General features: G+C 40.2%; 4 protein-coding genes across 6 annotated transcripts; 2 read left to right on the top strand and 2 right to left on the bottom strand.

The window, feature by feature from the left end:
- Positions 1–240: 240 nt before the first annotated feature.
- Positions 241–2,731, bottom strand: LOC137952771 (probable indole-3-acetic acid-amido synthetase GH3.1). Its single transcript, XM_068799835.1, has 3 exons — positions 2,379–2,731; positions 2,170–2,271; positions 241–2,048 (listed from the first exon to the last, which is right to left on the bottom strand). The coding sequence occupies exons 1-3, from the start codon at positions 2,699–2,701 to the stop codon at positions 665–667; spliced, it is 1,809 nt and encodes a 602-aa protein (XP_068655936.1). The 5' UTR covers positions 2,702–2,731; the 3' UTR covers positions 241–664.
- Positions 2,732–9,069: 6,338 nt separating this feature from the next.
- LOC137952772 (probable indole-3-acetic acid-amido synthetase GH3.1) lies at positions 9,070–11,380 on the top strand. The gene is made up of 3 exons (XM_068799836.1): positions 9,070–9,470; positions 9,571–9,672; positions 9,809–11,380. The coding sequence occupies exons 1-3, from the start codon at positions 9,151–9,153 to the stop codon at positions 11,193–11,195; spliced, it is 1,809 nt and encodes a 602-aa protein (XP_068655937.1). The 5' UTR covers positions 9,070–9,150; the 3' UTR covers positions 11,196–11,380.
- A 3,200-nt stretch (positions 11,381–14,580) lies between these two features.
- Positions 14,581–21,135, bottom strand: LOC137952953 (cyclase-like protein 3). 3 transcript variants are annotated; one of them, XM_068800090.1, is made up of 8 exons: positions 21,006–21,135; positions 20,306–20,759; positions 19,236–19,280; positions 18,273–18,345; positions 17,791–17,888; positions 15,942–16,012; positions 14,893–15,028; positions 14,581–14,751 (listed from the first exon to the last, which is right to left on the bottom strand). In XM_068800090.1, exons 1-7 carry the CDS (start codon positions 21,012–21,014, stop codon positions 14,903–14,905), a joined length of 876 nt encoding a protein of 291 aa, XP_068656191.1. In that variant the 5' UTR covers positions 21,015–21,135; the 3' UTR covers positions 14,581–14,751; positions 14,893–14,902. The 3 variants fall into 3 exon arrangements, with proteins under 3 accessions (XP_068656191.1, XP_068656193.1, XP_068656192.1); XM_068800092.1 differs by lacking the exon at positions 21,006–21,135 and adding an exon at positions 20,938–20,978 and having other exon boundaries at positions 20,306–20,754; XM_068800091.1 differs by lacking the exon at positions 21,006–21,135 and adding an exon at positions 20,886–20,941.
- Positions 21,136–24,008: 2,873 nt separating this feature from the next.
- Positions 24,009–26,272, top strand: LOC137953554 (cytochrome P450 734A1-like). Its single transcript, XM_068800984.1, has 4 exons — positions 24,009–24,611; positions 24,776–25,023; positions 25,166–25,526; positions 25,859–26,272. The coding sequence occupies exons 1-4, from the start codon at positions 24,009–24,011 to the stop codon at positions 26,270–26,272; spliced, it is 1,626 nt and encodes a 541-aa protein (XP_068657085.1).
- The last annotated feature ends 276 nt before the right edge of the window (positions 26,273–26,548 follow it).

Raw genomic sequence — 26,548 nt, 5'->3', positions numbered from 1 at the left:
CCAAGTTGACATGAGCATAGATTCAATTTTCACACTCCCAATCTACATTTGCATTTGATTTTGGGCAAAAAAATATAGAGGAAAAGGCCCCATGAAACAACTTGGAAATTGCAGCTTATGTGAAGTCCTCTTTTAAAGTTCAGCCTTTTCTTTTTAAGTTTTAAAATAAATAAATTATATTAAAAGTAAAATATTTTAAAATTGAAATTACTCATTTATCCTCACATTATAAGGAACCCCTTAGCTGGATTCAAAATTCGACTCTAGACAGAATTACGACTGCCTACGTGTAACAAAGGCTGACGTGCGCCCTCACGTGAGGCGCTTCCCTTCTTCCTGTTGCAGGATTTTCCAGGGATCCAGAGCGGCAGCTCCAGATTCCATTTCGATTTCTTCTCACTTATTAATGCAAAAATCCCCCCACTCACCCTCTCGTCATCTCCGGCGGATCACATCAGAGCGCATTTATTTCCACACGAAGAAGATGACATGAACAGCAAACTAAACATTCCATATTTCTCCAAGCCCAAACTTCTAAAGTTACAGTTACAGAAATGGGACTGTTCAGAACCAGAAACTTATTGACACCATGAACACAGATCACAGGCGAAGAGAAGTAGAGCTGTACTTGTATAAGAGAGAAGCGAAGAGATTCCTCCAGGCTCTAGCATTTTCTTTCTGGGGTCCACTGGGGGCATGTCGGGCTGAAATGAGTAGAAACTACTCTGGAGTCCAGAAGCTCCATTATGGGGGTGAAGCTAACGCATCTCGGTACTTTGTACTGGTTAATGGATGCTCCTCTGGATATAGCATAATCCATTAACTCCTCGAAAGTTCCGTTCTTCACCACCCTTATCTCCAGTGGTCCAATCGAGTTATCCGCGACTCTACTCTGTCGGTACACCGAGTTCATGGACTCCTCCATGGCCAAGCAGCACTGCTTCAGCACCTCCTTGCTCGGCCCCTTCGAGGGGTCTTTTATCAGGAGCTCCCAGTAGATAACGTAGTGACCCGGAATGGTCTTTGTGTTCGCGTAGCTGGTGTACTCCACCACGCTCGTCTCGAATTGCTTGATCAGCTTGGACGCGTTTTCCACGGCCTTCTGCAGCTCCGCTTCGTCGGTCTTGTCCGCGTCTATGCTGAGAAGCACGTTCTTCCGCCGGACAAACTGGAACTGCGGAGCCGAGTTGTGGAACCCGGTGACTCTGAGTATGTCTCCCACTCGGTACCTGTTGAGTCCAGCGTATGTCGTGATGACGAGTTCGTACTCCTTGCCGATTTCGACGTCGGCGAGGTCGACAAGGCGTGGAGGTGAGGGCTTGTTGAGGTCAGTGGTTGGGGAGGAGGGGTTGTGGGGGAGGAACTCAAAGTAGCCCATGTTGGGCATGATAGTGTAGGAAACCTCGGAAGGCTTGCACATGGGGTTCAGATTCAGACCGAAGTAGCACTCAGAAGAAGCATACATGGTGCATGCCTTGGGTAATCCTCCGCTATAGTAATCCAGGGTAGGGATGTACTGGGCCATCGTCCCTGTAACGATCACGTCCAGGTACTTGGTGTTAGGCCATATTCTGGTAATGATCCCTTCCCATTTTCCTGTCGAGCACTCGTCGGCGATGAATTGGGCGAGATACGGGTCCTGTTTCTGCAGGAATTTAAGCATCACTTGTCGGATAGACGGGTCAGTGATCTTGTCGGTAAGGACTCCGGTCTGGATATCGTGGGCGAGCTCCTGCCAGTGCAACTGGAGGAAACGAATAGCACGGAGCAGACCGGAGGCGAAGACGGCGCCCACGCGGAGGACCTCTTCTCTCTGGAGGAGGCCGCAGAGCATCTGAGAGTACATACTCTGGAAGGAATCCGTGCAGAGAATGGCTTCGTTGGGGCTGGTGTAGACGTTATAAGCGTCGTAAGGGCGGGTTTTGAAGTGGTTGCTCTTGTAGTAGCTGGTGAGTACCGGCCTTGCGGTGAGACCACCCGGCGTCTTGGCCTCCGATTTGATGAACAGGAAATAGAGACCCTTCCCTTTGTTGAGATCCGGCACGTAACTGTGGAAAATTAATATCCACAAATTAAATTGATTCCACCGTAAAAAACAACCCGACTGATAAACAGATGAAATTAAACGTCTGCTCTCAGCGGAAAAGATCAAAATGAGGGATAGCTTACAGGTTCATAACAGGCATGAGAAGGTTATAGAGCTTTTGTCTTCTATCCAACTCGTCCTCAACGGTGGGCATCAACTTCCTTTCACCGGCGGAAGTTCCAGAGCTGCACAACAGTAGAGAAGTATCCATCTGTCAGTTTTACCCTGTATGGTATCAAAACGACAAAGCCTTCCAAAACAAACCAAATAAAGCGGCTCCAGTTCCAGTCACCTGGTGAGAAATTCAGAGATAGGATGGGAGGAGAGGATGGGGGAACGATCGCCGTTCGCGATGCGCTGGATCTCCCTCTGGAGGTCCTCGTAAGTCACCACAGGGACCCATGCCTTGAAGCTGTCACGATCGGTAGCTCCCCCAAGGTGGTATCGAGTCAGGTACTCAGTCTCGGCATTCCGCGTGAGTATCTCAGCCAGCACCTTCTTCTGGACCTCGTCGGTGCTCCGGGTCATCTGATCTATCAGCTCCAGCGCCTTGGCGTCCTTCTCGCATGCCGGAGCCTTTCCGAGGGAGCTCGTTAGCGTCGTCTCCACCGCCATGGAATCGGAGATAAGAATGAAGAAGTGAGAAGGAAGGGAAGAGAGAGAGACGTGAGAAGGAAGGGAAGCTGGTAAGCTATTTATAGAGCGAAGCTGCAAGAGTGATGATTACCGAAAATACCCTTGCCGTTTCGCGTCGCAAATGATGCGGGGCGTTTCGGGGTGGGGCCGGGGGGAGACATGGGAAGGGAAAGGAGAATTAGGAGCCAGGACGGGGAGTGTTGAATGTCAAGGGGACAGGTAGGCCCCACAAATGGGGTTCTGTTTCTGGCCGTCCCCGACACGAGGGGCCCGGAAGGCGAATACGTGCGGGAACACGGTTGTTTTGAAGCCATGCAACACGAAGACGACGGGCAGCCGGCATCCTTTGGTTAATCCGACCTATGCTTACGTGGCACTTCTTAAAAAAAGATTAGTTGAGATCCAAAGCGTTGCGTACTTTGCTTATGTTTGTTAGCTAGCACAAGGCCTGATCTCCCTCGACGGCAATTCTAGCGGGTCCCAGTGAACAGCCCGGTGGGGACGGTGCTGTCCACCCCATTTCCACACTAGGATCGGGAAACGCAAGTGGGCGGTCACCGGACTTTTGTTGGCCCTTCCCGGGAACTCGACTGTTTACACCATGGCACAGCTTTTAAGCGGGAAAAGCAGCTTGACGTGAAGACTGGAATTAGCTTAGATGCTCTCCTCGAATAATAAGAAGAAGAAGAAATCCGTTTCGAGTAGTTTTCTTTCCCCCGAAAATCATAAATGAGAAGGTGAAAAGAGGGGAGTCAAGGGAGCAGGTGACGCATAAAAGAGGGCCAGTGAGGAAAAGGAAGATTAGGCAGTAGGCGGCACAGCAGACAGGGTAACTTGTCGACTGATTAGAATCACGAAGGAGTGAGAATTAAGCTAAAAATGGCCGACTGGTCTCGTTTTTCACTTTTGAACGGGGAAAAAAACTAAGAAAATTGTTCAGAAAACGGAGACGGGGGGTGGAGCACGAGAGATTTGGTTGATTCAGGGACCCGCAAAGATTACCAGTACTGGAGGTCACAATCATGGAAAGCCGCACGAGGGTTTTAATGTGGTATCGGCGGCGGAAGCGAAAGCGGAACCTCTATTCCTGGTCTTCTCCCTCCCTACGACTGCCGTCCAGCCACCGCCACCGCCACCACAGAGGCCCTTTGTTTTATGGGGCAGTAACGGCCCATAATAAACAAAATGGGCTTTTATTAGTTCATCAAACATAGATCCTCGGCCGATCAAATAAGATTCTACAATTGAGTGGGCCCTCAGCCCGGAAAAAAGGCAGTTCTCTTTTCGCACTGATCGGACCATGAGATAGGGGGAGGTGAGCGCATACAATGAACGGGACAGAGTGGACCAGGCCAAAAGTGCACGATTCTCGTGCTTTATTTGTTAAAAAAAAACGAATGTGTTCAGTGGTCCCACATTCACCTTTCGTGCATCGAATGGAGCCATCTCCGTCATTTGGAGTTCAGCGTAACTCGCAATTATCTCCAGGCGCCCCTAATGTCGTAGCACCGTGCTTTTTCATTAATGTGCTGCGTCTCCTGGGATCCCAAATTCCCGACCTCTTAAATGGCCTCACACTTTGTCCACACGCCATAAATTGGGGCCCCACCTAGATTATCCACACGTGTTTTTAAAGTAGTACTTTTAATTTCTATTTTTCTTTTTTATTATTTACAGTAATTATCATAATAACAATTAAATTAAATTAAATTATTAAAAATTAAGTCCATATAAATACACCCAATTTTAAAATAGAAATAATGTATTATTATACAAATAATTAAATAAATGTCATTCTTCTGAATAATCTGGCTTTTTAACGGAAAAAAAAATTAGGTGTAATACTCAAATGTGAAACTTTTATTTATCGAGTATCACCGATTAGTAATGTTTCTAGTAACATAGATATTGGGTGTATAACATAATACCAATATGTTATGTACATAGCCAATACTATCGACGCGCTTGCTCTGATACCAAATGTTATGTACCTAGCTAATATTATCCAAAAGACCAGTCTATTTGGTAGCGGAAAAACAAGTGCTTGACCTAAGATCATAACACAATATGGTTATATAATACCGATATGGGATTTGATCACTTATGTGAAACATAAAATACAATACACATAGCAATGCAGGGATTGGAACGAATATAATAACAATATCAACAATAACAATAACTAATAATAATTTTAATAATAATAATAATATATAAAAATCCAGTTCTCATGGTTGCTTAATTGTAATTACAGATGAGGAAATGCAATAGAAATATTATGTCGTTAGATATTTAAGCTGTTAAGCAAATCAGTGAAGTGAAAATGTTTGGAATTTGCGAGGCAGATACGAAGAAGACGACGTAAAATTTAGATCAATAATAATGCAGGTGAAGACGAAGAGAATCCAGAACCTTTTTCTTCATTTGAAGCACCCATGTTTGAAGTTGCTCTTCTGTGCACGTCGCAATTTTTGCCAGTTATGTACAGAAGAAATCTGTTTCGCAAAGAATGAACAGTCCCATTTGATGCAGGAAAGGGAGATGGAATTGAATGCATGCAATGAATCCATTTTCCGCATCTCATCGAGGGTCCATCTTGTGCCCAAATATGGAAGCATCCGTCGTCCCACCATGAAAATTGAGGAGCCAGTGAGAGGTGTTCTTCCTTTGCCGATTTAACGATCCTTGGAGTAATTAAGAAGCGTGGCATGCATCTCCTGTTTCAGCAACCTCTGTCAGTCCCGTCCTCAATATCGATATCAGACCCAACAGAGAGAGGGAATTTTCCACTGTCTGGACTTTTCAGCACAGATGAGGCAAAAGTGACGAGTCGCCTTGCAGGGAGAGGAAAAAGCAAGGGAAGAGAGGGGGAAAAAGGGAGGTGAAAGGGAGAGGGAAGTTGACAGGAGAGTGAAGGGAAACTTCCCAGAAAAATTTATCAAGAAAAGTGGAAAAAAAGTAGGTGAACCCCTTCAAAATTTAACCAAAAAAAAAAAAAAAAAGGTTCATGGGAAGAATCGGGAAAGAGAAGACGTGACTTGTTAGTGTAAGCAACGCTGTCGTTTTTGGACTGAAATATTTGTCACTCTTTGTGCCATCCTCGCGTGATCGAGCTTATCCAGCTATTCCTTCGTGGGGTTCCTTTCAGGTACCGGCCGTGTCTCTGGTTCTCGGGACCACGCAGCTTCTTTATCAATCATCTGATCACTGATTAACCCCTCCAAACGCCATTACTCTTCATTCTTGTTAACCTAGATATTCAACACTGATCATTCTGTAGAAAGCAGCCGCTGCTGAGGAAGATCAGGGCGACACAGGGGACCACTTTCTCTGTGTTTCATGGGTTAGAAGGAGATGTATGTCGGGTGTTGAATCAGATTTTATTTGCTTCTTCAAAGAGAGAGAAAAGGTGGTCAAAGGGAGAAGAAGAAAACCGCAGAGGATTTCAGATTGTGCGTACCTGTCGACTTTGTCGATGAAAGAATCGCAGTAGAACCAGCCGAGAAAGAGAGAGACGTGGAAACCTGGGGCGAGCCCCACAGGACGATGGGGAAACAATAATTGAAAGCCCCTTACATTTTGGTCCAATTTCTGCGTTGCCCACGGAGGAAAATTAAAAAAAAAAAAAAAAAACATGTTTCAACACGATTACAGACAATTTCTGTCCCACTTTTATGACTGTTTGATGAAATGCGCAAAAGGGATTTGTTCAAAATTTTCAGTTTTAACTGATCACGAGAAGAACTGAAAAGGAATGATAAATTCGATATATATTCACACCGTGTCAATGCGGTTTTTTGTTAGGAATCCATTAGTTGACTCGCCAAGTCAATCAAAGTTTGGAATTTCTTGAGTTTGAATGAATTTACTGGAATCGTTAAAGCTTTGCCGTTCAATTTTGACTTGTTAATTGCATTTTGAAACTCCATTGCGTCCCGTCTCTGCAAAATCTTCAACGTTACGTAACGTAAGAAGAGAGTACCGTCATGGAAAGCTTTGACTTGAGATCTTCATAGAAGTTCTTGACGAAAAGCAAAGTCGATGAGGAAAAAAGAAGCAAACGAACAAAACTGGGGGCGGCAAGTCCACCATTATCTGATAACCGGTGCTGACTTCCATTGTTGAGCGTCATGGTGGAATTGTTCCAACGAACACAAACGAGAGAATCACCTTTCTCTCTCTCCCTCTCTACAGAAAAATAAAAATAAAAATCTACACGATAACGATTGTAACGTATGGATTCAGATATTGCGGCAGCGATATGTTCGGTTAACTGCACTACTCAGATCTTTTGAAAGCTGAAAAGTTTGATGATCGATCAAGAAGAGCTCAAAAACCCGGTAGGTGAAGCTGAAGTTGTCTTCTCCGATTAGGCAGAATCTTAGGTTAACGCCATTGTCACAACACAAACAGTCAGAGACCGTAACTTGTTTTCTTTAAACAATTCAGTTGCAGAGTTTAAAGCATCTCCTCTGAAACAAAAACAAAAAAACAAAAAGGAAATTTGTTAGATCAGTTGGAGAAGAAACGCATCTCATTAATGTTGCTCTCTTCGTCATTGTGGTGGCGTGCTCACACTGTATATGGAAAGCCCTTATCTCACCATTGCGTGCCAAAACTCCATTTATGAGTTTGGCAAACGTCTGATCAGTTTCGCTACCTCTTGCCGACCATAAAAAGGAAGAAATGAACCGACCATGTTGAATGGAAGCCATTTTGATTCATTATAGGACTGACGTGATATTATTTTTGGTTTCTCTCGCTTTCTCTTCCCATCATTTTGTGGTTTACAGAGGTGCAGTTGGCCTAACCTAAACCAAAGGGTGGGTATTCTCAGATCCCTTTCCTATTTTTCTTCTTCTTCTTCTTCTTCATCTTCATCGATATAAATTTTGAGAGAATCATGAAGATAACATCATTCTTTGCGTCACACTAAGAGTAGTTGTTGGTTCTTACTATATAAACGATATATATATAGATATATATGTTCGATTGGAGGTTAGGCTAGGAGTCGTCTATTAGTCGATGACCCAACTACTAGTACCCTAGCGGAATATTATGACGAAACTAGGCTAATTTTATATCTTATTTATGTGTATGTTTTCACTAAACTTGCTTATGTTCTTTTATTTGGAAACATGTCACAAGATTATATAATAATACCTCGAGTCACATTGTTTAAAGTCTATATATATATATATATATATATATATTCAAGTCATCGATTGTGTTCATTTTCCTAATGTAGCATGAGAAGCGCGACATGGAGCTTTCGTCTCTACATGGATTTCGATATGTTGGAGGGGGAAAAAAGAGTGTTACTTCGTAATGACACATAGTCATTGGTCATATGAATGCGACCCATTTTTTTATTTTCTTAATGAAGGATAGTGGGGATACACCGATAATTGAGGGAGAGAGTGAATAAAATTACATAAAATACCCCAATTCTATTAAAAAAAAACCCGCGAAAATCGTACTTTAATTTTTGTAACGAACACGCGGTGTCTCACCATTGGTGCTTTCCTTTACAATGAGTATCAACACCTTCCTTTTTCTCCTCATTATCCTCTCTCCTAACTACCAAATAAAAAAAAAACACACACACCTGAAAAATCCTGCAATTGGAGCTGAATGTTGAGGCTAAAGAGAAAGGCTTCATTGTTAATTACTTGTATATTCACTAAATTACAAAGTGATTAGTTGAGATGTAGTAGTCGAGAGTAGTTAAAGCAAGCCCTGGTCGCCTTCCATTATTCTGACCACTGCTCGAAGCTCATCGGTCGTGCCCTAGATTATCCTTTTCATTAAAAAATTAATCGTGATTAGACAAGCATTATTGTCTGCACTACAGAGCCTGTACTTGTTGTACTCTCGTGTGAGTGAGAGTAGAGGAAAGAGAGCGGGAAAGGGTGATCGTGATAAATGCGTGCGACCATGTCAGCGAGTACAACGAGTAAAAAGCTGTTAATCGGGTATTTGAAGCGGTTACCGTCTGCGTGGCCGTCAAAAGCGACGGCAGGCCGTCGCTAAGGCGAGGGCGCGTGGCTTTCTTCATGCCGTCAGAGGTAGGCCCACCTGTCGGGGGAATGTAACCAATTGCTGACTTGTGGGTGGCCCACCGTGTTGTTACATGGGGCGACATTTAAATTTCCTGTCCCTTGACTTTGCATGGCTCCAGCAGAGTCGTGCCAAAGCCTCTCGTCGGTGTTCTGGTCTTGCCAAGTGGCTTCGGACCCACTGACTACGTGTCTTCTTTGTGGGCCCGTCGCTGAACGTGGCTATAAAAAGCCTTCCACGGTTCAGAGCTCTCTTCACAAATCTCCTCCCCTCGGAAGTCTCTCTCTTCCTCTCTCCCGCTCTCCCGCTCTCCCCTTCGTCTCACTGAGAATTTGGCTTTTCTTTCACTGCGGCGATTGCAGATAACTATGGCCGTTGAGTCGACGCTCTCGAGTCCACTCGGTCCAGCTGCCTGTGAGAAGGATGCGAAGGCGTTGCAGTTCATCGAGGAGATGACCCGGAACACGGATGAGGTGCAGCAGAAGGTGCTGGCGGAGATCCTCTCCCAGAACGCCGAGACTGAGTACCTCAAAAGGTACGGTCTCGCCGGGACCACCGACCGGGAGACTTTCAAGTCGAAGGTCCCCGTCGTCACCTACGAAGATCTTCAGCCGGAGATCCAGCGTATCGCCAACGGCGACCGCTCTCCCATCCTTTCTTCTCATCCCATCTCCGAATTTCTCACCAGGTGAGGCATTTGCTTGTTTACATTAGTTAGTCTTTCGGATATTCATTAAAGACGGTAGCGTTGACATGATTGTGGCTTTTTATTTCTTTTTTTTCTGCAGCTCCGGAACATCCGCCGGCGAAAGAAAGCTGATGCCTACCATTAAGGAGGAACTCAGCAGGAGGCAGCTTCTCTATAGCCTTCTCATGCCTGTAATGAACCTGTAAGTAATCCCCATCTTCCCACCACCATGTCTTCGTTAAGAATATTTTTTTCCATTTGCGCTTATTAAAATATTATGTTTTATGACTATTTTAGCGCGAGAATTATTAAAAGGGTTCCTGAATTTGTTATGACAGTTATGTGCCGGGTTTGGACAAAGGAAAAGGTCTTTACTTCTTGTTCGTGAAGTCTGAAACAAAAACACCAGGAGGTCTGACCGCGAGACCCGTGCTCACCAGCTACTACAAGAGCGACATCTTCAAGACCCGCCCTTACGACCCCTACAACGTCTACACCAGCCCCAACGAAGCCATTCTCTGCTCCGATTCCTTCCAGAGCATGTACACCCAGATGCTGTGCGGCCTCCTCCAGCGGCAGGAGGTCCTTCGTGTAGGAGCCGTCTTCGCCTCCGGCCTCCTTCGAGCAATCCGCTTCCTCCAGCTTCACTGGCGGCAGCTCGCCCTCGACATCCAGACTGGCGTCATCAGCGACAAGATCACCGATCCTTGCATCCGGCAGGTCGTGCCCAACTATCTCCAGAAACCGGACCCGCAACTCGCCCAATTCATCATCGACGAGTGTTCCACGGGAAACTGGGAGGGAATCATTACCAGGATATGGCCGAAGACAAAGTACCTGGACGTGATCGTGACAGGGGCGATGGCCCAATACATCCCCACCCTGGACTACTACAGCGGGGGACTACCCAAGGCTTGCACCATGTATGCGTCTTCGGAATGCTACTTCGGTCTGAACCTAAACCCGATGTGCAAGCCCTCCGAGGTTTCGTACACCATCATGCCCAACATGGGCTACTTCGAGTTCCTACCCCAAAACCCCTCCTCCCCGGCGACCGACCTGGTGGGCCTGGCGGAGGTGGAAATCGGCAAAGAGTACGAACTGGTGATCACGACCTACGCGGGACTGAACAGGTACCGAGTGGGAGACATACTCAGAGTGACAGGGTTCCACAATTCGGCGCCCCGGTTCCAGTTCGTGCGGCGGAAGAACGTGCTTCTGAGCATAGATTCGGACAAGACGGACGAAGCGGAGCTGCAGAAGGCAGTGGAGAATGCGTCGAAGCTGCTGAAGGAGTTGGAGACAAGGGTGGTGGAGTACACGAGCTACGCAGAGGCGAAGACGATCCCGGGGCACTACGTCATCTACTGGGAGCTGCTGATGAAGGACCCGTCAAGGGGACCGAGCAAGGAGGTGCTGGAGCAGTGCTGTTTGGAGATGGAGGAGTCGTTGAACTCGGTTTACAGACAGTGTCGAGTGGCGGACAACTCGATAGGGGCGCTGGAGATAAGGGTTGTGAGGAGCGGAACTTTTGAGGAATTGATGGATTATGCGATATCGAGGGGAGCATCGATCAACCAGTACAAGGTCCCCAGGTGCGTTAGCTTCACACCGATCATGGAGCTTCTGGATTCCAGAGTCCTCTCCGCGCACTTTAGCCCCACATACCCCACATGGACCCCACATCCAACTGACAGAGCCACCGCTCGTCGGCCGTCAATATAATTACAAATTTCTTTTTCTTTCTTTTTTTTTGGTGGGCCCTGCTAACGGGTTAGATCAAGATGCGCATTAATTAAATTTGAAGGGTTATTGATGGCAGAAAAGATGGAAAATCACGGAATTCAATTCAGATATCATTAGCTGGGCTTCTCGGGCCCACTATCATTTACACGTGAATCATACCTAAATCGATTCTTTCACTGGATGCCCTCAGCTCCGTCATTCGCCAACCAAGCGGAGATTTTTTTTTTTTTTTTTTTTTAGAATTTTTGAAAAAAAATGATTAAACGAGTTCTTGCAAAAAATTTGATCAGGATGAGAGAGTCGCAGAGATGATCATTTAAAAGTGTCCAAATAAGAATTTAGATGGGGAGAGGAGGTTGGCTCCTTCCCTGCCTTTTGTCCAAGACTGTGGGAGGTGCCCTTGTTCCAACGGAAAGAAGAGGGAGAAGTGGAGAAGACGAGTACCCCTCAACCCCTCTCCTCCCTCATCCTTTTGCATGGGTAAGAGAGGACTTTATCCCAGTTATTTTTCAACAAGAAGGTTTTCTGGCTTAGATCTCTACTGTACAGAAATGACGAAATACGACAGAAGACTTGTTAGACATAGTGGAATTTCATTTGAAGAAGAAGGCTAGGATAGACTATAGGGCAGTGATAAGAGAAAGGCGGGATTCTTAAAGGAAAGGAGCAAAACATATTAGCTTTTAAGGGGATCTTCCAAAAAGTTTGTGGAAAAACTGTAATCATTTGATTTTGATTAACGTAACCATAAAACGGGTGTTCCGATAAGATTTCTAGGCATCTCAAGGAGAACGTACATGTAAAGATTATCTAGTTTGAAATGCGTCCTGGTCTGGATGAGTTCATTTTATCCGTTTCAAAGAGGACAAAGAAAACAAAGAAAAAAAAAGTTCTTCTCTTTCAATGATCTTAGGAGGACTCGGCAACATGAATTGCTTCCAGCTTGCAAAAGCTGAAAATTAAGGTTCAGAGAGGAAGTGCTGGTCATTTCTAAACAAAGCTAGAATTATTTGAAGCTACCTAATGATCTAAAAAGTGTAGCAGTTGTGAAGTCTGATTTCCTCCTCTGTGTGAAGATTGAAGTCTACGTTAAATTGTCCCATAGGCATGTGCTTCCTGTACCCTCTTTTCTGGACATACAGGAGATGAACACAAGGGATTATCAAACAACAGTCATGGGCAAGTGAGGACCTTCCCCTCATTTTCAGGAAGATTTGAGGTTAGGACTTGATTTCATGGATAAAGCCTATCATTATTGAATTCTAAGGTAGAACCAAGCACCTGAATGCTGGCCTCACCACTCAGTTTTTGTTTTTCATTTAGGCGTGTAGGTGGGGAATTAGGCTCTTGTCATTATGGATAGTCGATGATTGATATATTCTCTTTCTTGTTATTGTTCTTGTTAGATCCCCACTTATGGGAAATAACCCACTTGAATTTCAATAAAGGAGATTGTTGAAATTCAGGTCTCGTTACTGTGAGTTTGATGGCGATTTACAGCTTATCTAATAAATTAGTAGTGTCTCTTCAATGTAAAGTCCCGTGACACAGTTCATTGTATCCACCGGATAAGGGATTCCCTAATCTATGTTCTAGCTTTGGGTTATCATCTTTTGAATCATTCGTCGAGGGTGGATGAGACCTGTTTTTACTCCTGTAAATCGGTCCCATCCACCTTTTCTTGGTGATTTGAAGGAACGAGCCCAGATGCTAGTTTACGGATTACGATCAAACATGGAATATAATTTCGGGATCTTTTCGCAAAATGTATTGCGGCGACACTGCAAACGCCGGATGTTATTTGAGAACAGACTAATCTAAGAACGGAAGAATAACGGAGTGAAAATTGATAAAGATGATTAATTACAGTAAAGACTGTAGGATAATATCTCTTCTTACTTTTTTAAATGGTTCTTCTCAACAGTGGCGAGGAAATAATGAAGGGAAGAACATTTGCTTCAATGGACATCTCTGCAAATTTGGATGGTTGTATTGATTTCCATTGATTTCTCCCATCTGGGTTTATGTGCATGCCCCACGCTGTTTTCAATTTTCATCATCTTCTTCTTCCGATGTGCGGAGAGAAGATGATACCAAAACCAGTACGTATTCATCTTCTTCGCCTGTTAGCGAATGGAAGGTGATGACGAAACCAGTAGTTAGTAATCACTAGAATGATGCTTCTTTTTGGATGGCTAAGTGTTTGAGGAATTTGGCCTAAACTGATACCTAACTTTAACCCGTCAATGACACATGTGTACAATCAATAGTGACACATCAACTTTGACCGCTTACATGCTACAATGCCATCACACCAAATCAGCTTACATGGCACATTATGATGTGGCATACAACATGGATAATGACAAGGTTGTCGATGATGATGTGTTATTAGGTTCTTTGGGAGTTGATGTGGCATGATAAAATGGCTCTATGGTTGAAACTTACATGTCACCTTTGACTGTACGCATGTGTAATTAACCTATCAGAGTTGGCTATTTGGGAAATTAAATTGAAAAGTTGGTTATTTATGCTATTATTTTAAAAAATTCTCTAATAGAAACTTATTGCAGCTATTCTGTAACAAAACCTTGTCAAGGCTTAAAAGATCACCTTTTGAGGAATGATAGTGAAGTGGAAATGATCAAACATGCATCCAAAAAGTGGAGATAGAGAAAGAAGAGCTATTTCATCCAATCCAAGGACAAGGTAAGTAGTAAGTCAAAGTGCTACTCTTAAAGCCTGATTTCCCAAGACAAAGGGCTGCTATGAGGCTTGCCTTTCCCCAATGGAGTGGCATTAGCCTTTCTCGCGGAACCCTCTCGCCATCTCAACTCCTCTCTTTCTTCCCCTTCTCGACGTTTAAACCCTCTTCCTCCTTTCAGTTCATTATCAAACATTTTTTTTAATAAATTATTTTATCATGGCTTTAAAAGTATTAACCTAAATACTCTCTATCAGAGTTTTTTTATTTGTTATAATTATTTGAACTAATAATTTTATTTTATTTTTAGTTTTATTATTAATTTATACTACACTAAAATCTATCTTATGTTATTAATAAAATATATTTTTTATTATATTCATTACTATTAATACTATATAAAATTACTAATTTAAGAGTCATAATTAAGATATTGTTAAAGTAAGAATTTGATCAAGTATCTAGACATTATAAAAATAAATATTTTGTTTGAGTATTCTATATTTTATAATTAATAAAATTCATTATTTAATTTTAACTCTTAATTATTATATTAATTTAGACATAATTACAATCTATCTTAATTTATTAATAAAATACCTTATTTAATTATTTATTACGTTAATACATTTTAATATTACATTAAATACAAGAAAGTACTTGATAATTATTATTATTATTGTAATCATTGTCATAGTAGTTTTCAGAGCAGGAAAATCTACAAGAATAGTCTACCATACAGTTGAAAAGGATTATAAACCTTTCCTCGGTATAGATCAGCATCATATCAAAGTGACTATTATTGACAATCCGCCAGTTTGATCACAGCACCTGTGGAAAGTTCATCTCGATCAAGATTTAAGTTAACAGCTATGAGGAAACTAACTGAGCTTGACAGAAATCAAGAATCAATGGTGATACAGAGTTGAGATTGTTCCAGCAGAATAACTTTTGAGAAGTTCTGAAACTTACAGTAGGTTTATCATTTGATAAGGATGCATCTAGTTGGTGACCCTTCAGCTCCGAGTAACCTAAGAGGCAAGCAATGCAAAGAGTATATTCCTGGCTTTATGTTATCCAGTTTGAGAGCTTCAACTAAGATGATCTCCTGTAGAAAGTGTTGTAGCAACGAACTTTGATCAGTCAAATCATGAATTCTGAGACCTCTGAAGGCCAGAAAATCTCTATGAAGACAAGCAATACCAGATGATCCCTTTTGGTAGAATTAAAGCATCTTGGAGGATGATGCAGAAAATTGAAGAAGTTTTAAAAGAAAAAAGTTAAATGCACTGAAAGAGTACTCAATCAGAAACTAAGATGCAGGTGTCTCATGCAAAGTGCTTAATACCAGTAATTTAACATCAGACTGCAAGATAATTCTGGAGAATATTTCTGGGATACAGTTAAACTTCCAAATATGATAGAAATAAAAAATTGATCATGAAGCCAATTTCATTATGAATCATAGTGGAAAGAATATCCATGCAGAGATAAAATTCTCAGATAATTTCAGTCCACATTGATTTTCATTGACTTAAAACATGCAAGTCCAAGGAGAATCTAGTAGTTTTTTTTTTAAAAAAATATTAATCTAGTTTGTTTTATAACGGGGACAATTTTGAAAGGAAGAGAAATATTTACACCCTTTTTATTTGGTTAGCATAGTCAAAGACTTCCTGAAGGCCGTGTGATCTGATGGTATTCTCTTTACAACCAGAGCGTCAGGTCGCGACTTCAAATCGCGCCACGCCCTCTCAAAAAAAAAAAAAAAAAAAAAAAAGACTTCCTGAAGGTAAATGTCCTTTAGAGTTTCAGACCAAAGCTACCTCTAGATTGACCTGAGACAGACTTAAAATTGAATTTAATGTCAAAATATTTAAATTTCTTTTTATGAGGAAATCCCCAAAGAGGGGTGAGTTCTAGTACAAACAGACTTGCATATACTGTCATATTTTGAGAAAAAAATATTGTTAATAATGTATGAATAAATAAAACAAGATTTGCAAAGACAGGCTTCTTACCCTATTCTTCAGAAAAACCAGATGTGAAGGAATCAAATCATCATATGCAGCAACTGATAAGTAATCTACTCCTGTAAATTCCATGGCAGAAGATATTTCAATATGGTGATTGGTTAATTGGCACAATAAGTAGGGAGTATTTTTTTTTTTAAATGTTAGAAGGAAGTAAATTGAGTAGAAGAAAGTTAAAATAAGAAAAATAAAGAAGGTTGAGAAAGAACATGTTTAAATTACACTATACTGTAAAAATTTCGGAACAAGGAGATCTTATGGTCTTTTTGGTAGGAGATCCAAAAGGGGTAATTCACCCACTACAATCCTCATATTTCTATTCTTAATGAGTTTCATGAATGCTTTTTTGCACAACTTCTAGTACTGATCCATGTTTTACTAATTCTTGTTTGTGCAATTTCTAGTGCACATCTATTTTTTTGTAGAATTTATGTATGCATTCATCCATGGCTTCTTGTCTGATGCAAATCCTGATTCTACTTTGCCTTTATAAATTGATGCATAGCCATCTTACCAATCTGGTGACAAAAGAAATTGCAACAGCTCCTTCCACGTCTCCTTTCAGAATGAAATGCTTATATCTCAGGGTACACATGATCGAAGGATTCCACAAGCTGGACTTCTATAGTGTTGCAAAGGGGATTCAAACCCTGCCATGGAGGCAGTGTGAAGGAAAAAAAAACAGGGATATCCCATTCGGGTTCATTAGGATGCACCCACATTGCAGAGGATAAGCTGATCTCAATGACTCAAGAATTCACAAAAAATCTGTCACATGACCTCAGAGTTTGAAGGGCCTCAACAGTAATTCATGAGTTGAGCTTAAGAAGTTCTTCCTTCTGGTGGAAATTAGAGCACTATTTCAAGAATAATCAGGATCACTTATCCGTCTATTGACGGGTTGCAGACTCCCAACTCTGCAAATTCTATTGCAAAGTCACTAGCAAGAAGTAGAGCTATCCTCCAATATCTGCTCATAAATAACTTCCCATTTTTGTTATCTTTGCAGTGGTTTTCTGCTTCCACCACAATGTTTCATCAAGGAGTATGACATTCAAAAGAAGGAAAAGAACAAGGATAATAACATAAACAAAAAGAAGAAGAATATATTCATCTCTTGGTATTCAACCTCATTCACTTTTACTAGTCACAGCAAGTATTTATATAAAATAAACAAAGATGCAAAATATGATCCATGATTGTCTAAACCAATGGAATTATCAGAACTGCAGATTTTGCAAGAACATACTGAACATAAAAGACTACTTAAGATATTGGGTAAGGTACAGAAATCTTAAGCTCAATAAGGATTTGAGGGTTTTATAATCATATAGTATTCTAAATGAATCTAAATGGGAGAGATTACAGTTAATTCTCTGTCAATTGCCATTCGAATAAAAAAGAAAGAAAGAAAATCTCCACCACTCAACAAAAAAATTTAGCCACTATACTGGAGTTGTAGGAGGTCTGAATCTGACTGGCAACATAGGATTCTCAATTTAGTGCCCGCCATGGTCACTAGAAACTCTTATGGGTTAAGATATCTGTTTAGGAAATTAATGAAACTTTACTTTTAGAAACAAATTTGTAAATTTCAAGAGAGCAGGTCAGGACATCACATGTGGAATCTATACTGAAAGCTTACTAAAGAAGTTCCTACAATTTTTGTCACCTCATATTTAAGTTACAATTCTTAGTCACCATAAATTCTTTCCAATATCAACAAAATAATTCATATTATAACAGTTATTGCTAAAAGGGGGTTAAAATATTGACAGATCATTTCTTGTCCAATAAATGAAACCTCCCAAGTACACAACAACAACAAGCAACTTACCGACAAGCTTGATATCTGTGTTTTCTACCAGCCATTGAGCACCATCCTCCGTAAACCCCACATAGCTTGTATCAAATTCTCTTTTTTTCATAAGCTTCCTGAAGAAAAAAAAAAAAAAAACAGAGAACTTATCTTCTTTGAAATGTCTGATCTATACACACTCCACCGCAAAGCCCCTGTGAGACTTGAGACCAAATCCCTTGTGTGGTTGTAAAGCTGAAGGCCCAATCCACAACTTATACTCTCAAGCATCCCAAACAAACTCATACCAAAACAGGAACCATATTCTGTGCTTATCAATATTCCATATTGACATTAACAGCATCAAAAACACTTTTTGCTCATAAGATACTTATACATAAATTGAAGACAAACACCCTGAAAAAAAAATGAATCTCAATACAACATAAAAAGTTCAAGAGTATTCCAAAAATAAATAAGTGAAAACTTGTAGTTCTCAGAAATAATCCAACAAGTTATACCTGTCTGTGTTTAATGTTCTGAATAGAACCCTCCTTACTCCTTTGGGAATATTCAGAGACTTCATAACTTCAGCTGCATAAATGCAAGTACTAAATGTTAGAATATAAGCCAGAGAAAAGAGAAAATATTTTAAATAAAATTACATCTGTATAGGATTTCATTTCCAACAACACTCTTACATCAGTATGTTGAAATAGTCTTCATCTTTATAACCTGCAATTACAGTGACTGAACATCCCTACTTCACTGCAAATGATGATTATATTTGAAGTGATTACTACGTCTTTCCAATAGAAAAACTCTGAAAGTTCTCAAATCTATGACATCAGGAAAGTGCTTCCTTCAAGTAGCACAACTTCCATAAGCATATAGAATGTTTATAAACAGTTCCTCCTTATCCAGAGCCCAACATTAGTTGGATGTAGTTTTTTCTTTTTCTGAAAGCTCATCTTTCAGCAGTCCAACTCCAAGGTCTCCAAGATTATAATTTTATGGTTGCACTCTCTTAACACTGGTTTGGAGAATCCCATCTCTTCTGTTGATCGTGTTCTCGTTTCCTCTGAGTTTAGGAGTATCTCTTTGGTTCAGGTGTGTCATAGACATTGTAATTGGCCAATTTCTGCATAGTGAATCAGTTTAACTGGGGCCATTTATATCGTTGTTCATGAGAGAGATAGAGGATGCATATAACTATTATCGGTATGAAGATAAATGAGAAATTCTACTCAATATTCTAAAGAAATGGCAGCTTTAACTTCTCTGAGTTTAAACAACTGCCACCACTTGAAAACCTAACTTATATACCTGATAAAGAGACATGGGGAGATAATAGCATATGAACCTGCTCCCATCCCTCATATGGTAATATGAAAGAAAAAAGACTTCATGATAGCCAAATAAAGTTCAAGATCAAATCCTTGCAGATCTCAAATATACATATGAAAGAAAATTAGAGAACTTACCAGTTATGTTCTTATCTCTTGGAACATCTACTAGGAGTGCAACACCTGTAAAGATCAATTAGGTTCAGTAGCTAATATTCAGTATTCTGAATCAACAGAAAACGCAGTATAGTTTGCCTGAGAGAAAAACCCATCTTCCTCTGAGACAAACAAGGTGCCATCCACAGAAAGGATTACCAGATGACTGATCTAGTAAACCCATCACCGTTTTCTTATTAGAGGATTAGCACCGACTGATCAAACAGGGTAAACACCGACTAATTAATAATTAAATTCATTTTTATTTTTATGTTACGTATTTAAAATAATTCATAAATATTAAATTATTTAATATATAATAACTTAGTTAATTCTAAATTTATAATCATAACCTTTTAAAGTGAGTTAATTAGAATTTATGAAATGAAATAAGTTTGTCTTCATAAAATATTATTTTAAATAGTAATTTTATTTACTTAAAATAAATGTATTAATAAATTTATTAAATTATTAAATTACTTAAGAATTGATTTTGTATAGATAAGTAACTAAATAAAAATTATTTTCATTAATAAAATAATTTTACTCCTTAGTAGAAATCACATTAAACTAAAAACAAAGGTAGAAGAAGAAGAAACCTCCTGCCAAAGGTAGGAGGAAGGGCAAGGGAGCCCCTTCCCATCCCCTTGTCCCCTTCCTGTTCTGACGACGAGAAGCTGACAACGGGAAAAGGAGGCCCTTCCCGTCCCCTTGTCGCCTTCCTGTTCTGACGACGAGAAGCTGGCAAAGGGAGAGGGAGCACCTTCTCATTGTCGTAGAAAAAAAAAAAAAAAAAACCGAAGAGAAGGAAGGTGGGAGATCGGTTCGCACAAACGATCAAATAAATTCTATGGCAAAAGTTATGAAGAAACAGGGTAGTTCCCTTTGGTGAATTTCAACCCAACATTCTGGGTATATTAACGTATTTTTGTCACTCACTCCATGGATTCTACATCCCCCTCTTAACTTTCCAAGAACATGAACAGTAAAGAGTCTAAAGATTAAACACTACTGAACAGAGTTAAGAAAAAAAAAAAGGGGAATTTAAATACCATTCAGGACTTCGAGGTCTAGAGTATCAACATCGAAGCCAGCTTCAAAATAATGCTGGAAGACATGTCCAGGAGAGTCAACGTGCGTGCCACAGTGTGCAGGCAACTTGAACTCGGAAGAGTAGAAAAGAGAACCGTTTTTCATGCTTTGAAGAAGCCAGAGGAACTGGCCGAGACCGTCGGATGAGTCCCATCTGGGCATGTCCTCCGTGTAACGGTGCGTGATGTCGAGAATCCTCCCACCATCATACTCCTCGCGCCTGACAACGAGAGCCTCGCCGGCGGCATCTCCATAGGCTGACGGGTAAGCTTCGGAAGCTAGAGTAAACGGGAAGAGGTGATGATGGAGGAGATAAAGAGCGAAGATCAACGACAGCTTCATTTTTGCGACGAATGTCTGAAATCTTGGAAACTGGAATAGGCTCTCGTTGGTGCTGTGGAGACGATGGCTTTCCTAAAAACGATGATAAACATGAAAACCAGTAAAATAAACAAGAAATATGTCACATATGGGAAACACTTTTGGGTGGTGTGGTAGATGTTTTAACAATTTTTAATCGCCTTGCTAAAATAAAATTACATCTATGGTTGACAACGGAGGCCAGCCCGTAGAAATGTGACAGTAGACAAACCCATAATCGGCGCAGCAGTCAGCACTGATGTCATTCAAAAGAAAAGAAAACCTTATTCGTGATCTCACTTCTGTCATGGACGTCAATCCAAGTACAGCGTTTTTGGAGAAAAGTTGAGGTCGAGAGGCCGCCCAGTCTCGAGATGGAAACGCGGCAGGTGATCGGCACTTTTAATCATGGGTAAAGAGAATTCAGCCATTTCTTCACAGTAGTTGCAGTGTTTTGCTCTTCGCTTCTTTCTCATTATTGTATTTATTGCCCTGGATTTGGAGGAGGGAGATGGCGGAGAGGGCTGCATCACCAAGAGCCTCCCAAACAAGGCACCAAGCCTTTAATCACAAAGGTTCACCAAGAACCTCCAATCAAGGCATCAAAATATCTAATTAGCCATTATTTGCAAGTTGAGAAGCAATAAAAAACTCAAGTATGAGTCAAATAGCTTAAAAGTTCTTGACACTTTGGATTGACCCAAATACTTACAATAACTTCTTGGAATTTACGAGGTGCAACCAAAAGATGTGGGTTGACCCAAATAACTTCAATGAGCAAAAAAAAAAAGTATTTGTATTTTTGCCAATTTTGGGTAAAAAAATGTTAACTTGACCTTGGCATAAAATGACTCTTTAAACACTTGATGGTCTTCCACTTAAACTCGTCTTCTTCACTACATCAATTCTTCCATCTTTAACTCTAGGGTCTGCAACCTTCAAGTTACACATTTTGTGTTATCATCAAAATAATGATGCCCAACATGCGAAAAAAAAAATTCCCGAAAAAAATAGTTTTTACTGGTAATCAATGTTCTTTAACTAATGAAAACAAGTTCCACTAATAAATTATTTGGCTTATCAACAAACTCTAATTTTTGTCGAGAAAGTCTTAGTCGACAACTTCCTATTAATGTTTTTTACCAATGAATATTGTCATTAGGAGAAGTATGTGTTTTTCCAACAAAAGCTTTCATCAATAAGATTGGCTTTTTGTTATAGTGCTTGCAACTGTATACTGGAAAACAATATTGAAGTAATGACAAAATTTGGACAAGTAAATAAATTACTTTCTTTCAACCTATCTGTATTTCACAATGAACCCACTTATAAACCAACATCATTTATCCTCAGGTATGACGAGGGTCATTACAACCCAAATTATTTTGCATTGAACTTTATAACTAGCCAAGCATATAGTATAAAATCACAGTGTGATATCTATCATGTATTCAATAAATGACTACAAGTATTAGTGTTAAAACCAATCTATAATTTATCATAGATTCCAAAAATAATTTTATTCTTCTAAATTTTTTAATGAAAGATATTAAAAGTCATTATTTGAACAATATTTTTTTTTTTTTTTGCCTTCAATGGTTTCTATAATAACTTGAAATTCACCACAACCTATTTTCTTAGTGCTATATATACCTCTACTTTCGATTAGTTTAAGAGTAGGAATATTTGATTCTAATACACTCTGAAGTTATCTTTGAATGTTACAAATAATAATACCAATAAAGTTCCCTTGGAATCTATTCTATAATGGAAATATTCTCTACTGTCGTTCCTTAGTTGGCTAAAATTAGAATCAATAACTTATCATTGGGTGTTAGATGGGCCACTCCTAAATCTTTTTAGAATTCAAAGTAGCTATCAAATCAAAAGACAATAGTCATACAAAATTAATGAAAAGAATTTATCCGCCAAACAAACAACTAAACTTGAACTAATTTGAAGAACAAAACATCCAACAAAATACTTGATGTATTCAACCATGAGATAATATTGTAACTAAAGGGTAAAAAGTTACCTACTAATGTTGCATTTTTGTGGCTTCTTGATGAGAATGTTGATTAAAATTCTAATCCAATTCTGTATAAAAAAAAACCTTAATTATTGTCTAATTTTTCTTGAAAAGAAAGTTTTTTCATGAATATTCTTTATGAATGTCTAAACAAATAATTTCCTTTAAGATCAAACATTTTTTTCACATCTATTGAGTACAAAAGTTGGTTGATTGATGAAGAGATGTGACTATAACTATAGTGAAATAAACTATATAAAAAAACATATTTGTAGGGTCCAATTATCTAAATTCATTCCTCTACGCCAAGTTCTACAACAATCTGTGTTGGTCCTACGACTAAACCAACAACTAACGTGATCCCCTTGATCGACTAGTGGCTTACACTAATTGATCCTCGCTTTGTGATATTTGATGTAGAAATTTTGATATCAATTACAATTAGCAACTTGTAAAAAGCACAATAGGGTTTCAGTAAAGTCTCTCTTGTTGTTATGAAAAAAAAAAATTGTAAAACTTTGAGTAGGCCTTCTACGATTGTTAATTCAAACAACATTAGTTGAATTGATCAACTTCCTACTTTGGTTGCCAAATTGACTTGTTACTAAGCATTGTATGACATTTGACAAGAGGAATTTGGTCCCATACAACTTTCAATAGCTTCAAAGAAAAACAATTGTTACAAGCTCTATATCAAAATTTTGAGAAATTTTCAATTTTTGGGGGGATTTGGAGTCCTAACGGCTCCAACAAATCTTCTTTCCTTCTAACACATCATTTTTTAATAAACTAACATGTCGTCTATTTCATAATAGTAGGGCCTAGTTTTAGTTGTCCTGATCTAGACTTTCTGCTATGGTCCAAATGTTCGAAGTAGTTATCTAATATGACTCTTTGTAATGGTCTCTCACCTTTGGCTCGATCATGACCATCGATCAAACTTTTGATTCGATTGTTTTCTTCTTTTTGTTCTTACGTCTACAACATCACTCTCGATGATAATCCTAATCAAATTTTGAATTACTGAGCCACACTTATGCAGTACCCAACAACTCTTTTTTTAAATCATCCTAAAATTTGACTTATCCTAGTGACTTATGGGGATAATTATTACTAACATACAAAAGCAAACATCACCGGCTCCATTAAAGAACATTAACAACAAGAAGATTCATGATTTCTGCTAAAACAATAAGAGATGATGGCAAGTAAGGAACAGTAAATGAAAATCAAGAGAGTGATTTTCTCTTTCAAATCTTACATGGGACCTATTAATGTACAGTAACTTTTTCTTGGAGAATCAAAGCTTCTCCCGGGTTTCCCTTATATTTTATCGTCTCATAGGGAACCACAGCCACTCTCTGGTTCTCCCTCTTCCTGACTACTCAATGCTTCCTTCGCTTCTCTCAGTTATCTTCCTCTGTTTCCTCGTCTTCCTCGTCAAATCCCTGTACTATCTCATCTGGGTGCCATGGAGGCTTCACATCCACTTTAGTCGGGAAGGCCTGAAAGGACCCCCTCGCATGCTGATCGTCGGGAACTCCAGAGAAATCCGGCAGATGAATGTTAAGGCTCAGGCGACGACCTTGCCATTTCACCACAAAATATTACCGAGAGCAGATCCGCTCTACCATGAATGGTCGATCGACTACGGGAGGACTTTCATTTACTGGTTCTGGTCGACGCCGAGGATCGCACTGGGTGAACCGGAGCTGATAAAGGAGGTGTTGCTGAACCCGAGCGGCGCGTTTGGGAGGGTGAATTACAATCCGCTCTCTAAGCTGCTTTTCGGCCAAGGACTCGTGGCCTTGACCGGGGAGAAATGGACCCGTCACAGGAGGATTGCCAATTCGGCTTTCAGAATGGAGCGAGTCAAGGTGAGTTGGCCACTCGTGGCACTTTGATTCAACTTTACAATGACGAGTCAAACGGTCTCCACTAGGGGTGGAGACCCAATGAGTTGTGGACGCCAGCATGTTTTAAACCAGGAGCATAGAACGAAGCTTTACCAGTGGAATGTTTTCTTAATCGTCTTCTCCAGGACTTGATACCGGAAATTGTTGCAAGCACTGCAAAGATGTTAGAGAGGTGGGAGGGGAGAAGCAAAGAAAGGAGTGAGCCATTTGAAATCGAGGTGCACAAAGAGCTCCATTATCTCACAGCAGATATCATCTCTCGCTCGGCATTCGGAAGCTCCTACGAAGAGGGAAAGCGTATCTTCCAGCTGCAAGACCAGCAGATAGAACTGGCATTGGAGGCACTACGAAGCATATATATCCCTGGCTTCAGGTCAGTAATTGATATTCTCAACTTCCATATTTTCCGGATCCTTCGTCTCTTATTGGTCAATTCAGCAGCACTTCTCGAATCAATATATACACGAATTTCATAGTTCCTGGTCTGAAACAATGAAGTTTGGTAAAAAATTTAGGTTTCTGCTGACGAGCAAGAACAGGAAGAGGTGGAGAATAGAGAAAGAAATTCGAGAAGCCATCCGAAAGCTAATACTTGCCAATGGAGAAGCAAGCGAAAATTCCAAAAACTTGCTTGGGCAGCTGATCTCCACAAACAAGAATCAGGAGAAAGAAGACAGAATTGGAGTAGAAGATATAATAGATGAGTGTAAGACATTCTACTTTGCAGGGAAAGAAACCAGTGCCAATCTGCTCACTTGGGCTCTCCTTCTACTAACAAATCATCAGGAATGGCAGACTAAAGCTCGTGAAGAAGTCATTCGAGTGTGTGGGCGGAACGGAGTTCCTACTTCAGAGGGATTGACTCAGTTGAAAACTGTGAGTAGCATGCAAGCTTCTTATGAACTTCTAAAACATAATGAAATTTCCGAGATGATCGTCGATGGAAACGTCGAATAACCTCTCTGTTAGACCAGATCATTTACTTAAACTTTTATTTTCATAAAAGTACCTGTTACAAACGACGACTACCACCACCATCCAGGGAAACTACCTGAGATGGTAATATTCATCTTTAACATTTTAATACAATCATTTTCTTCTTCTCGTTATTAGTTAAAAATGGATAAAAATTCTGTAAAATTTATAATTCTTAGAAGCAAAAAGGGGACCCTCTTGATCTAACTTAAGAGTGGTGGCTGCAAATGTAGGTAACCATGGTGCTTGATGAAACACTTCGGCTGTACAGTCCAGCAGTGATGCTGAAGAGGCAGGCATACAGGGACGTGAAGCTGGGCAACTTCAACATTCCATCAGGCACTCAATTCTACATTCCAACCATCTCCCTTCATCGTGACACTCGGCTGTGGGGAGAAGACTCTGAAGAATTTAATCCCCAAAGATTTGAAGAACCAAGAAAGCACTTGGCTGCATTCTTTCCTTTCGGTCTTGGTTCAAGGATCTGTGTGGGTCAAAATCTAGCCATGGTGGAGGCCAAAGTTGTTGTGGCCATGGTCTTGCAGCGATTTATCTTGAGTGTTGCACCCACTTATGTCCATGCCCCCACGCAGCTTGTCACCTTGCAACCTCAATATGGTGCTCACATTCTCTTCCAAAATATATGAGTAACAAGTGTAGTCTTTGAGGTTGATACAATTATGTGTACCCGGATATCGTTTATTAAATTGAATAGATACCGGTATAGGTTATTTTGTTTATGATTAATCGATGATCCGAACAAATTAAACCCCCCATTTAGGGTAAGAAAAAACCTCTTTATATAGAGAATATTTAGTTAAAGAGACTTAATTATATGTTTTAAGCAATATTTTTATATGTTTTATAGTATTTTTTTGTTATTTTATATTTCTTCATTATTTTTATACTAGGTTTATTTATCC

The sequence above is a fragment of the Aristolochia californica genome, unplaced genomic scaffold (genome assembly GCF_029961685.1).
Source record: "Aristolochia californica isolate CCGP_79_NKW_82.1479 unplaced genomic scaffold, dmAriCali1.0.hap1 SCAF_16, whole genome shotgun sequence".
In the NCBI taxonomy this organism is placed as follows: Eukaryota; Viridiplantae; Streptophyta; class Magnoliopsida; order Piperales; family Aristolochiaceae; genus Aristolochia; species Aristolochia californica.
This window is presented reverse-complemented; position numbering and strand designations above follow the sequence as displayed.